General features: G+C 42.1%; 1 protein-coding gene across 1 annotated transcript in view; it reads left to right on the forward strand.

Moving 5' to 3' along the window:
• LOC126266738 (odorant receptor Or2-like) overlaps window positions 1–12503 on the forward strand; it is a 210960-nt gene that overhangs the window by 88226 nt on the left and 110231 nt on the right. The window contains exons 4-5 of the mRNA XM_049971223.1: window positions 4545–4827; window positions 4906–4956. Coding sequence (XP_049827180.1) covers window positions 4545–4827; window positions 4906–4956 — 334 coding nt within the window. The remainder of the gene's footprint in view (window positions 1–4544; window positions 4828–4905; window positions 4957–12503) is intronic.

Below are 12503 nucleotides of genomic sequence, written 5' to 3' on the forward strand. Positions count from 1 at the left end.
GGATCTCCGGGACAGGAATAGAGGAAAGAAATACAGTGGAAGAAGAATGGGTAACTCTGAGGGATGATGTGGTGAAAGCAGCAGAGGATCAAGTAGGTAAAACGACGAGGGCTAGTAGAAATCCTTGGGTGACAGAAGAAATACTGAATTTAATTGATGAAAAGAAAAAATATAAAAATACAGTAAATGAAGCAAGCAAAAAGGAATACAAGCATCTCAAAAATGAGATCGACAGGAAGTGCAAAATGGCTAAGCAGCAATGGCTAGAGGAAGTAGAGGCTTACCTCACTAGGGGTAAGATAGATACTGCCTACAGGAAAATTAGAGAGATCTTTGGAGAAAAGAGAACCACTTGTATGAACATCAAGGGCTCAGATGGAAACCCAGGTCTAAGCAAAGAAGGGAAAGCAGAAAGGTGGAAGGAGTATACATAGGGTCTATACAAGGAGGATTTTCTTGAGGACAATATTATGGAAATGGAAGAGGATGTGGATGAAGATGAAATGGGAGATATGATACTGCGTGAAGAATTTCATAGAGCACTGTAAGACCTAAGTCGAAACAAGGCCCCGGGAGTAAACAACATTCCATTTGAACTACTGACAGCCTTGGGAGAGCCAGTCCTGACAAAACTCTACCATCTTGTGAGCAAAATGTATGACACAGGCGAAATACCCTCAGACTTCAAGAAGAATATAACAATTCCAATCCCAAAGAAAGCAGACGTTGACAGATGTGAAAATTACCGGTCAGTTTAATAAGCCACGGCTGCAAAATACTACCGCGAATTCTTTACAGACGAATGGAAAAACTGGTGGAAGCCGACCTCGGGGAAGATCAGTTTGGATTCCGTAGAAATATGGGAACATGTGAGGAAATACTGGCACTACGACTTATCATAGAAGCTAGATTAAGAAAAGACAAACCCACGTCTCTAGCATTTGTAGACTTACAGAAAGCTTTTGACAATGTTGACTGGAATAATCTCTTTCAATTTCTGAAGGTGGCAGGGGTAAAATACAGGGCGCGAAATGCTATTTACAATTTGTACAGAAACCAGATGGCAGTCATAAGAGTCGAGGGACATGAAAGGGAAGCAGTGGTTGGGAAGGGAGTGAGACAAAGTTGTAGCCTCTCCCCGATATTATTCAATCTCTATATTGAGCAAGCAGTAAAGGAAACAAAAGAAAAATTAGGAGTAGGTATTAAAATCCACGGAGAAGAAACAAAAACTTTAAGGTTCGCCGATTACATTGTAATTCTGTCAGAAACAGCAAAGGACTTGGAAGAGCAGTTGAACGGAATGGACAGTGTCTTGAAGGGAGGATACAAGATGAACATCAAAAAAGCAAAACGAGAATAATGGAATGTAGTCGAATTAAGTCGGGCGACGCTGAGGGAATTAGATTAGGAAATGAGACACTTAAAGTATTAAATGAGTTTTGCTATTTGGGGAGCAAAGTAACTGATGATGGTCGAAGTAGAGAGGATATAAAATGTAGACTGGCAATGGCAATGAAAGCGTTTCTGAAGAAGATAAATTTGTTAACATGGAGTATAGATGTAAATGTAAGGAAGTCGTTTCTGGAAGTATTTGTATGGAGTATAGCCATGTGTGGAAGTGAAACATGGAGGATAAATAGTTTGGACAAGAAGAGAATAGAAGCCTTTGAAATGTGGTGTTACAGAAGAATGCTGAAGATTAGATGGGCAGATCGCGTAATTAATGAGGAAATATTGAATAGGATTGGGGAGAAGAGGAGTTTGTGGCACAACTTGATAAGAAGAAGGGATCAGTTGGTAGGACATGTTCTGAGGCATCAAGGGATCACCAATATAGGTACAAAAATGGTTCAAATGGCTCTGAGCACTATGGGACTTAACATCTATGGTCATCAGTCCCCTAGAACTTAGAACTACTTAAACGTAACTAACCTAGGGACATCACACAACGCCCAGCCATCACGAGGTAGAGAAAATCCCTGACCCCGCCGGGAATCGATCCCAGGAACCCGGGCGTAGGAAGCGAGAACGCTACAGCTCGACCACGAGATGCGGGCTCACCAATATAGTATTGGAGGGCAGCGTGGAGGGTAAAAATCGTAGAGGGAGACCAAGAGATGAATACACTAAACAGATTCAGAAGGATGTAGACTGCCGTACGTATTGGGAGATGAAGAAGCTTGCACAGGATAGAGTAGCACGGAGAGCTTCATCAAACCAGTCTCAGGACTGAAGGCAACAACAACAACAACATCTATCTAACAGGAAACAAAGGCTGTCGTTGCAAAATACCTGCCCAGTAAGCAGCCAGTCTTCATCTGACTGGCAATTAATTACATTTGGTGTTTCTCGAGGTGCGATCTTGGGTCCATTGATTTTCTGGTGTACATTAATGATCTCTCATCTATTCCATTGCTAGATGGTAAGTTGGTTTTGCAGATGATACAAACATTACAGTAAGTAGCAAGTCAAGTACAGATTTAGAAATAGCTGCTCATCAAGTTTCCCTGACATTAATAAGTGGTTTAAAGTTAATTCACTGTCATTAAACTTTGAGAAGACCCACTACATGCCGTTCAGAACCTGTAAGAGATTTCCTTGCAGCATGAGTATAACATAAGAAGACATGCAGATTGAAGAGGTTGACGATGTTAAATTTCTGGGACCACAACGTGATAATAAATTCAGTTGGGAAGGGCAAACCACATAATTGCTTAAATGCCAAGACGAGTCTGTATTTGCCGTGATGATGGTGTCAGATTTAGGGGATATAAATAAAAAAACTTGCATACTTTGCTTACTTTCATTCTATTATGTCATATGGGATCATATTCTGGGGCAACTCCTCAAACTGAGCGAAAGTCTTTATGGTGCAAAAGCGTGTAAATTCAGAAAAACGTTGTAGAAACCTGTTCAAGGGACTTTGTATCGAAACTACTGCTTCTCAGTATATTTATTCCTTAATGTAATTTCCAACCAATAGCTCAATACATAGTGTCAGTACAAGGAATAATACCAATCTACATAAAGACCTAAAATCACTTACCTTGGTCCTAAAAGGGGTCAAATATTCACGAACACACATTTTCAATAACCTGCCAGCAACCATTAAAAACTTGGTTTCAGAGAAAGCACGGTTTAAACAGAATTTGGAAGGCTTTTGATACACAGCTCCTTCTACTCCATAGATGAAAATCTTAACAGAGACTTTTAAGTCAGCGTACGTAAAAATGTCAGTTAGATTTCAGTTTTGACAACATTTGGTCACAACAGTCAAGATCAGGTATTTTGTGTATGATAAATTTATTAATAGTCCGTAACAGTGGTTTATTCTGACAGCATGTTAATTATGTAAATATTAGCTGTTCCAGTTTACTGCACTGTATTAACCTATTTCGACTGTCTCCTGACAAATGATCAGGGTAGTCAGTGTTATATTCAAATGTTTTATGTTTATATGTTGTATTTTCTGACCTGGTACACACACACGAGAATCATCTCATCTTTTGGTTCTATGGAACTAAAACTGAATCTAATCTAACCCAATCTAATGCTACGACGAATGCAGGCATGCATCAATCATAGAGGACGTGCTACTAGGTATTAGAGGTATCGGTGTGCAGTAGTCTCGACCACCACGTGTGAAGGTCTCGCTGTACGGTGGTACAACATACAATGTGTGGTTTTCATGAGCAATAAAAAGGGCGGAAATGATGTTTATGTTGATCTCTGTTCCAATTTTCTGTAAAGGTTCCGGAACTCTCGAAACTGAGGCGATGCAAAACTTTTTTTAATGTGTCTATAATCAGTTTGGCTACCATTTCTTTACCATCTTCGTACTGCAACTACGTGGTGAGATACCAAATGTACCCTGTCAACTTCGCTTCATTTAGTCAAGTTGTGCCACAAATGTCCTCTTCTCCCCAATTCTATTCAATACCTCCACATTAGTTATGTGATCTAGCCATTTAATCTTCAGAATTCATCTGTAATACCACATTTCAAAAGCTTCTATTCTCTTCTTGTGTAAACTGCTTATCGTCCATGTATCACATCCACATAGGTCTACACGCCACACAAGTACTTTCAGAAAACACTTCCTGTCACATATGTCTATATTCGATTTAACAAATTTCTCTTCTTCGGAAACGCTTTTCTTGCTATTGCCAGTCTATATTTTATACTCCTCCTTTCTTCAGCCATCATCAGTTATTTTACTATCCATATACCAGAACTCATGTTCTGCTTTAAGTGACTCGTTTCCTAATCTAATTGCTTCAGCATCATCTGATTTAATTCGACTACAGTCCATTATCCTTGTTTTGCTTCTGTTGATGTTCATCTTATATCCTCATTTCAAGACACTGCCCATTCCGTTCAACTGCTCTTCCAGGTCCTTTGCTGTCTGTGACAGCATTGCAATGTCACTGACAAACCTCAGAGTTATTATTTGTTGTCCTAAGACAATTTTCTTCCTTACTGCTCAATGTTCAGACTGCGCTAGTGAGAGGGAGAGGTACACGGCTTGTGACCCTTTACAGCGAACGAGACGCTGGACCCGCTGCTGGGCCGCAACCTGGCGATGCTGCTGTGGTGGCCGCGCGGGCAGCCGGTGGGGACGCCCGCCTACCAGCTGGCGTACGCGGGCGTCTGCTACTGGCTCATGCTGCTCTACCTGTCCACCAGCACGCTCGACACCTTCTACGTCACGCTCATCATCTACCTGTCCTCGCAGCTCAAGGTTCTCAACATCGACTTCCTCTCCATCGCGGAAGGCGCTGACGGCGGCGGCGACGACGACGAAGGCCTCGAAAAACGGGGGAGGCCCCTCAGCAGATCGGAGACAGTGCACAAGCTGCCGCTGAAACTTCCAAACGAATATGACAAGACGAAAGCCCAAAGGACCCACGAGAGGCTGTTAGAATGCATCATCTTCCACCAGGAAGTTATAAAGTTGCGTATTTCGTGGATAACTGTATCTTACTTATATGTTGTTTCTTGAGCTCTTCAGTCCTGAGACTAGTTTGATGCAGCTCTCCATGCTACTCTATCCTGTGCAACCTTCTTCATCTCCCAGTACCTAGTGCAACCTACATCCTTCTGAATCTGCTTAGTGTATTCATCTCTTGGCCTCGCTCTACGATTTTTACCCTCCATGCTGCCCTCCGATACTAAATTAATGATCCCTTGATGCGTCAGAATATGCCCTACCAACCGATCCCTTCTTCTGGTCAAGTTGTGCCACAAACTCCTCCCCAATTCTATTCAATACCTCCTCATTAGTTATGTGATCAACCCGTCTAATCTTCAGCATTCTTCTGTAGCACCACATTTCGAAAGCTTCTATTCTCTTTTTCTCTAAACTATTTATCGTCCACGTTTTACTTCCATACATGGCAACACTCCATGCCAATACCTTCAGGAAAGACTTCCTCACACCTAAACCCATACTCGATGTTAACAAATTTCTCTTCTTCAGAAACCCCTTCCTTGCCATTGCCATTGCCAGTCTACATTTATATCATCTCTACTTCGACCATCATCAGTTATATTGCTCCCCAAATAGCAAAACTCCTTTACCACTAATCTGATTCCCTCAGCATCACCCAACTTAATTCGACTATACTCCATTATCCTCGTTTTGCTTTTGTCGATGTTCATCTTATATCCTCCTTTCAAGACACTGTCCATTCCGTTCAATTGCTCTTCCAAGTCCTTTGCTGTCTCTGACAGAATTACAATGTCATAGACGAAGCTTAAAATTTTTATTTCTTCTCCATGCATTTTAATACCTACGCCGAATTTTTCTTTTGTTTCCTTCACTGCTTGCTCAATATACAGATTGAATAATATCGGGGAGAGGCTACAACCTTGTCTCACTCCCTTCCCAACCACTGCTTCCCTTTGATGTCCCTCGACACTTATAACTGCATTACTTTTGAATACATTACGGGAAAGGCAGTGATCAATGTCTTACAAATATTTACTATTAAAAACAGTGCTGACCACGATTTATTTATCAAGGTGATCGTTTTCGACCACTACTGTTGGAGTGATTCTCCAACAGAAAGAGGTTCCTACTCAATATTCTGAAGAAGACCACAGTAGTGGTCGAAACCGGTCACCTTGATAAATAATTCGTGATCAAGACTGTTTTTAATAGTAAATAAAAAAAATTATAACTGCCGTCCAGTTTCTGTACAAATTGTAAATAGCCTTTAGCTCCTTGTATTTTACCCCTGCCACCTTAAGAATTTAAAAGAGAGTATTCCAGTCAACATTGTCAAAATCTTTCTCTAAGTCTACAAATGCTAGAAACGTAGGTTTACCTTTCCTTAATCTAGCTTCTAAGATAAGTCGTAGGGTTAGCATTGCCTCACGTGTTCCAATATTTCTACGGAATCCAAACTGATCTTCCCGAGGTCAGCTTCTACTAGTTTTTCTATTCGTCTGTACATAATTCGCGTTAGTATTTTGCAACCGTCACTTATTAAACTGATAGTTTGGTAATTTTCACATCTGTAAACACCAGCTTTCTTTGGGACCTCCCCAGCAACGCCAAGAGGGGGGGGGGGGGGGGGGGGGAATTGGGGGCGGCTATACTAATAATAAACCTGTTAAACTGTCTTGTCTGTCTGTCTTCGAACTCAATGTCCGAGACTACTACAACAATCATCAATTTTCATGGGGTTTCCGCAGGTAACTTGAACACAGTTTTAGGCATCAAAATCGGATCACGGAAAAAAGATATTACGATTTAAAGTTTTACTGAAACTTTCTTGTCTCTCTGTCTAAACACGCTAATCTCCAGAACTACTAGTGTTACTTTAAAGACTGTATTTCATCAAAATCGAATTACGAAAAAAAAGATATTCATCTGTATATTGTGAAAATGAATGTATGTTCTGTATCTTCTCCGAAACCGCTAGGCCAATTTCGACCAAACTTCGTACACGTATCAGTTATCGTCTGGAAAGAATTGCTGTGGGGGTAAGAACTACCTACCTACCAAAGAGGTGGGGGCGAAAAGGAAGTGTAGGCCACGACACACGAATACACAGATTTCATTTATGCAGTGTTTGAGAACGAGAGCACTTGCAACAGACTTTATACATAATTTTAAATGTTCATGAAACTTTGAAACTTTATCTAGCTGACACTCGTCCCTTGCTCCCTTCCCCCCACCCTCCCCTCCCGATTAATGTTGAAAGGAAAGAAGTTCATCACTTGCTGTATTTCCGCTATTCATATTCGCTTCAGGTATAATGTTTTAAATTTATTGCTTCTTCACTACTACCTGTATCAGCCACTTTGCAGGTACTGTTCAAGTTAGCACTGAATGTAGCTGCAAATATATCCACGACACGTAGCTCAGGGTACAAGGTCACGTTAGGACTGATCCTTTGGCGGGAGCACGTGGCGGCTCGGAACAAAGTTGCCACATCCGCCACTGAAGACACGCACGATCTTACATTTCATTTATCTCGCTCAAACAGGCAAACTATTCACATCATAAATCTGTCCTGAAAGAGATACACTGCGTTTTTATTTTAGTTTTAAATGGAGCATCAAATTATTAATGTGATATGAAGGCAGTTCATGAAACTTCATTTTCTGAGGATGTTCCCGAATTTTCGATATAAGGGAAACTTATCTTTTATTGAAGTTAGTTGAATACATTATGCGAATGAAATCTTAAGAATGCATCGTATTTTCTTATGTTCGAAACGAGACCTCTGTCGGAGATCTTTAATGCGAGGTAACTTAAATATGACTCAGAATGTGCCGCTAGCGCGTTAGTTACTAGTCGGGCACTCGTTCAGTTTCGACACGAGAAAGAGATCGCTGTCGTATTGTAATGAAACTGTTAGTAACTTTTCTGATCCTCCTACTTAATCCTAACAGAACAAAAAATAAGATTAATAGTGTGTATCACGGTGGAAAACTTCTACTGTTCAGAAAGAACAAAAGCAATACCAATAATAGGGCCTCTGATTACAGCAGTCATATTGTAAACTAATATTTATTTAGTGTGCTACGTATTAAATTCCTGAGACGAACTTCCTTTGAAATTAGTTGCTTTTGAGCCCTTCTTATTAAAATTTCTAAACTTACGGCGGTATAATTTTGTAATTAGGTACCTACAGATGTAAACTGTGCGAGCCGAACAAGTAGCTGGACCCGCCTGCGCCCCATTTGTACGGGAATAACCGAGAAACTCCTTTGATGTTGCTCTCGCTGCTATGACGGTTTTTGTAGAGTCAGTATTACTGTCACTGTTTTCAGTTAGTGAAATTATCATCTCATCCACTGAATGTTTTAAAAGAGTTTCATTCTGCCACTCACTTTCCATGACTCTCTGAGTATGTTTGGCGGCTTTCTTCCAGTCTTCATAAGTTACGTTCCTGACACCTTCTCTCGGGAATGCTTCAACTGCAGAGAGTATCAATTTATTATTATTCGTGGAAACGTAATCTTTAATTTGGGCTCATATCAAGTCTGCTGATTTCAAATGGCGGTGGTAAGGTGGTATCTCAACGATTGGAGATTTTTGTTTTGTTTTGTTTTTGTTTTTGTCCGTTCGGGGATTTCGTATAGAGCGAACTTTGGCTTATGAATTATGAAGAGAGATGTATTTCGTAAGCTCTACGTTCTTATGGTCATTACTTACACCGAAGTCATGACGCTGAAGCCTATGAGTCCTCCTTTCGGTTTGGCATGCTAGGTGCCTTGTCAACAACATCTCAATGGTAAGGAGCATTATCTAATGGGATTGTTGACTGTTTTCCAAGATTTAGTAAATCCTCGAACAATTTTGTAAACTTAACATGATCATTTCTTCGTGACGATTTCCTGTTTTCGTTGATTTAAAAAGTATGAGACTGTTTGGGAGAAAACTTTGCGAGGTGCCTGCATAAAGAAGGCGTTGCCTTTGTTCCTTTGCCTGTGTCGTCTGTCCAACTCTGCTTGACAACGTCACCAGAATTGACCCACGTTTCGTCAAGCCACACCACTTCGTCGGTATTTATGCTACGGATGTAACTTGAAGATCAGCAGCTATCTCCTCCCTCCTCATCAACAGCTCAAGGCCACAGAAATATCCTTAGTGAAAGCCACGGCTGTGGAAAACGCTGGACAAGGATATGCGACTGCCTTGAAAAAGTTCTGATTCTTTAAGTGTTACCGGTAATTTCCTGAGCGCCGGATGTTCGTTACTGCGACAATATTCATATAAATGACGACGAATCGCTTCCTCTGCAGACCAATCGATATTGGTAATTCGCTTATCCCGACGAAGATTTTCCCTGTGCTGTTAATTTTCGATGGTTCTTCAGATTTTTTTTTTTCTTTGTCGAACATTTCCTCGCGAATCTTCACAACAGTGTTTTTGTTTATATTCAAAGTTGCAGCAGTGCTGCTGATCACTTTGGTAACGGAGAACAGCAGACCACCATTAACTTTTTCATTCTCAAAGTAGGCGCGTAACGCGCAAACCACTTCTCTTGGCTGCCCTCGTATGGCAATCCCCTGGACAAAAGAACAACCTCAATATTTTTCAGTTAAAACTTTCGACGAACTTCCCACTGACATCGTTCAGTACCACACAATGAATAACGGAAACAGCGAATAACGGTAACTACAAATAACGGTAACAACAAATAACATTACCAACGAACAAAAGAATAACTCCTACAATCGTAAAAGCGTACACACAAAAAGTTCGATAAAATTTTGGAAGGAGATAGTTCGACTGCTGGAGAAGAACATAGGCTACTTTAGAAAGTGTTTGGTACAAGATAATAATTGCTTTGAAGAATATTATGCGAATCAGGAAAAATATTTAGTCTTTTTTAAAAAAAGCTGTTAGCTATTTGACTTTGCTTTTCTTACATGATACGTTCAGCTTGATGCAATTCAAAGTAATAATTCTTACACGATCTTTAATATGTTTATTCTGTGATTCCACATTTTTTCGCATAATGTACACGTTGCATAATGTATAGCTCCTAAGCCCATTACCCAGTATTTGATAGCGAGAGAACTTTGTGACTTGCAACAAATTTTACGCAGAGTTTCAACATTTCTCGCTAAGAACCCCCACAAAGTTATGAAAGGAAAAAGGCTTATCGGGAATGAAATTTTCACTCTTTGGTAGAGAGAGCGCTGATATGAGTCTTCCTTGCAGATTAAAATCGAACTATGGACCCGAGTTTCGGTTCGGCACACAGTTTCGATCTGGCAGGAGTTTCAAGAAAATTTATCGGTTACTACAGTTTTGCTGTTCATACAGTAGAACTGTAGCATTAGCCATGACATCACGATATTTACATTTATTGCTACTTTGCTACTAACTCTTTTCGCAACACGTTTACCAGGCAGTATCCACATACGCTGCTGAAAGGACATACAAAATTATATCATTGTACGATAGACAGGTGAAGAAAATGAGGGAAGGAGGAGACGCACGCACAGAGCGAGGGACAGGAGGAGATGGACAGAGAGTGGGAGAGGGGGGGGAGGAGGTGGACGGAGACTGGAGGGAGGGGGGAAGGATATAAGGAAATGGGTAGTGAGGGGGGGCAGGGGAGATGGACAAATAGAGATGGGGCCCCTCACGCCCACAACATCGTGGTGACCAAACCAAAAGTTCTACTATCACCTCCGTCAACCTGTTAGTTATCTAATAGGTGAATCACAGGGTGCTGCGCTGTGATGTTATCCGTGCATCTGGGTAAGACTAAGCATTAACACGGTCCATCAGGTGACAGATAGTGGACGAAACGCGAATGAGGGTAGCAATATGAAAAAAGTGCCAAGGCTCGTGCCGTGGGAAAAGAACCTCTGCGACAGTGGGATGGGTAGTAAGAGCAATAGTGGCTTACTAGCTGCGAAGCTGCGTCAGTTCATGTAAGGTTGGGTTTGTTAGTATGGGTATCATGAATCATTACCGTGGCATGCGATGGCGATGTATCCGAGTTTGCTGCAGCCGCTGCATTCCTAGAACAATCAGGATCGTTATATATTAGTGGGAGATCAGCCATAGATCATCTCTGTGTGTGGGGGGGTGGGGGGGGGGGTGGAGCTTGTCTGCATGTAGTGTACGGTACGGTTTCCCTTCGTGGTGCCAGTAATTCGGCAAGTGTGTTCCGACTGGATATCCAGTAATGGTGGCTGATTCACAGGGGGGCTCACCTGTACCGTTGTGTTTGCGTGAACTTGGCCATAGATGTTAGGTCCTTACAAGTCTTGGTCTTTTATGTTTCCATCTATGGTTGCGGTCGTAGTTCCCCAGATTCAGAATACACGGGTTCTGCGAATGTCTGGAGTTTCTGTATAGTCTTGTGGTGAGTTAGTGGATTACCTCCGTGAGAGTCTCAAGTCGGTATTCCCGGTGAAGGTCCGCGTTGGAGCATTGCTTATGATTTTGACTACTTTGTTTTGTATGATCCGCAGACGGCGCAGTCCTGTGGGCGCAGCGTTATCCCCAGACAGGTGGACCTCGACATCCTTCTGTTCAGCGTGCTACGCCTGTTGAGCAGAGGGTAGAGCTGTTTGAGCCTCGCGCTTACTCTGTTGGTCATGTGTTGTATGTGGTCCCCCCAGAGTAATTTCCGGTCCAGCCAGACACCGAGGTATTTGGCTTTCTCGCGGAAACGTATTGGGCGTGCATGTAGACTTATTGGTCTGCAGTATCGGTGTTTGCGCAGTTGCTTCGGTCTTCTTGTGAACAGAACGGCTTCGCACTTGTCGACGTTTACTCTGACACGCCATTTCTCTAACCAAAGCTCAGCCACTCTGAGTGCGGTCTGTAAGCGTGACGTGATGTTTGATTGTTTCCAATCTTGGGCGAGGATGGCTGTGTCATCTGCGTAGATTGCCATCGTTGTGTTGTGTGTGTGGCTGGGAGATCGTTTATGTAGAGGTTAAACAGTAGGGTGATGGACAGAAAGCAGAGGGCGGAGGAGGTTGACAGAGGGGGGGGGGGGGAGAAGGAAATGGGTAGTGAGGGGGGTAGACAAAGAGGGACGAAGGAGAAAGACTAGCAGAACTGAAGTAAATGCTCAGGTAGTATACGATTTCTGTCTAGCTTATCGATCACCGTCATCAGTCATCGTCGTTGTCGTCATCATTATTACTTATAGATGATTTACCGTAGCAACTGCGAATACGTATTAAAACGGAGTGCTACATTCTTCATTCGAGTATGCATCACGGATGAGGCAAACATTGTGCCATATGCCTAACAGTGTGTTTGTCCGCTTTTGCAGCGCCTCTTTGTGGCGTGAATCGACGAGTCTTTGACAAGTTTCCGGAGGAATGTGACTCCGGGTGTCTATGCTCCATCGGGTTCAGATCAGGCTAAATGAATGGCCGAGTCATCTACGCGAGTTCACCGTCTCGCTGCTCGAAGCTCTCTAGCACGATTCTGGCCTTGTAACAGAGACAGTTAGACAAATGTAAAATTCCACCACAGTCGGGGGAGACATCAAACACGGGGG

This window comes from Schistocerca gregaria, chromosome 4 (assembly GCF_023897955.1).
Source record: "Schistocerca gregaria isolate iqSchGreg1 chromosome 4, iqSchGreg1.2, whole genome shotgun sequence".
Lineage (NCBI taxonomy): Eukaryota > Metazoa > Arthropoda > Insecta > Orthoptera > Acrididae > Schistocerca > Schistocerca gregaria.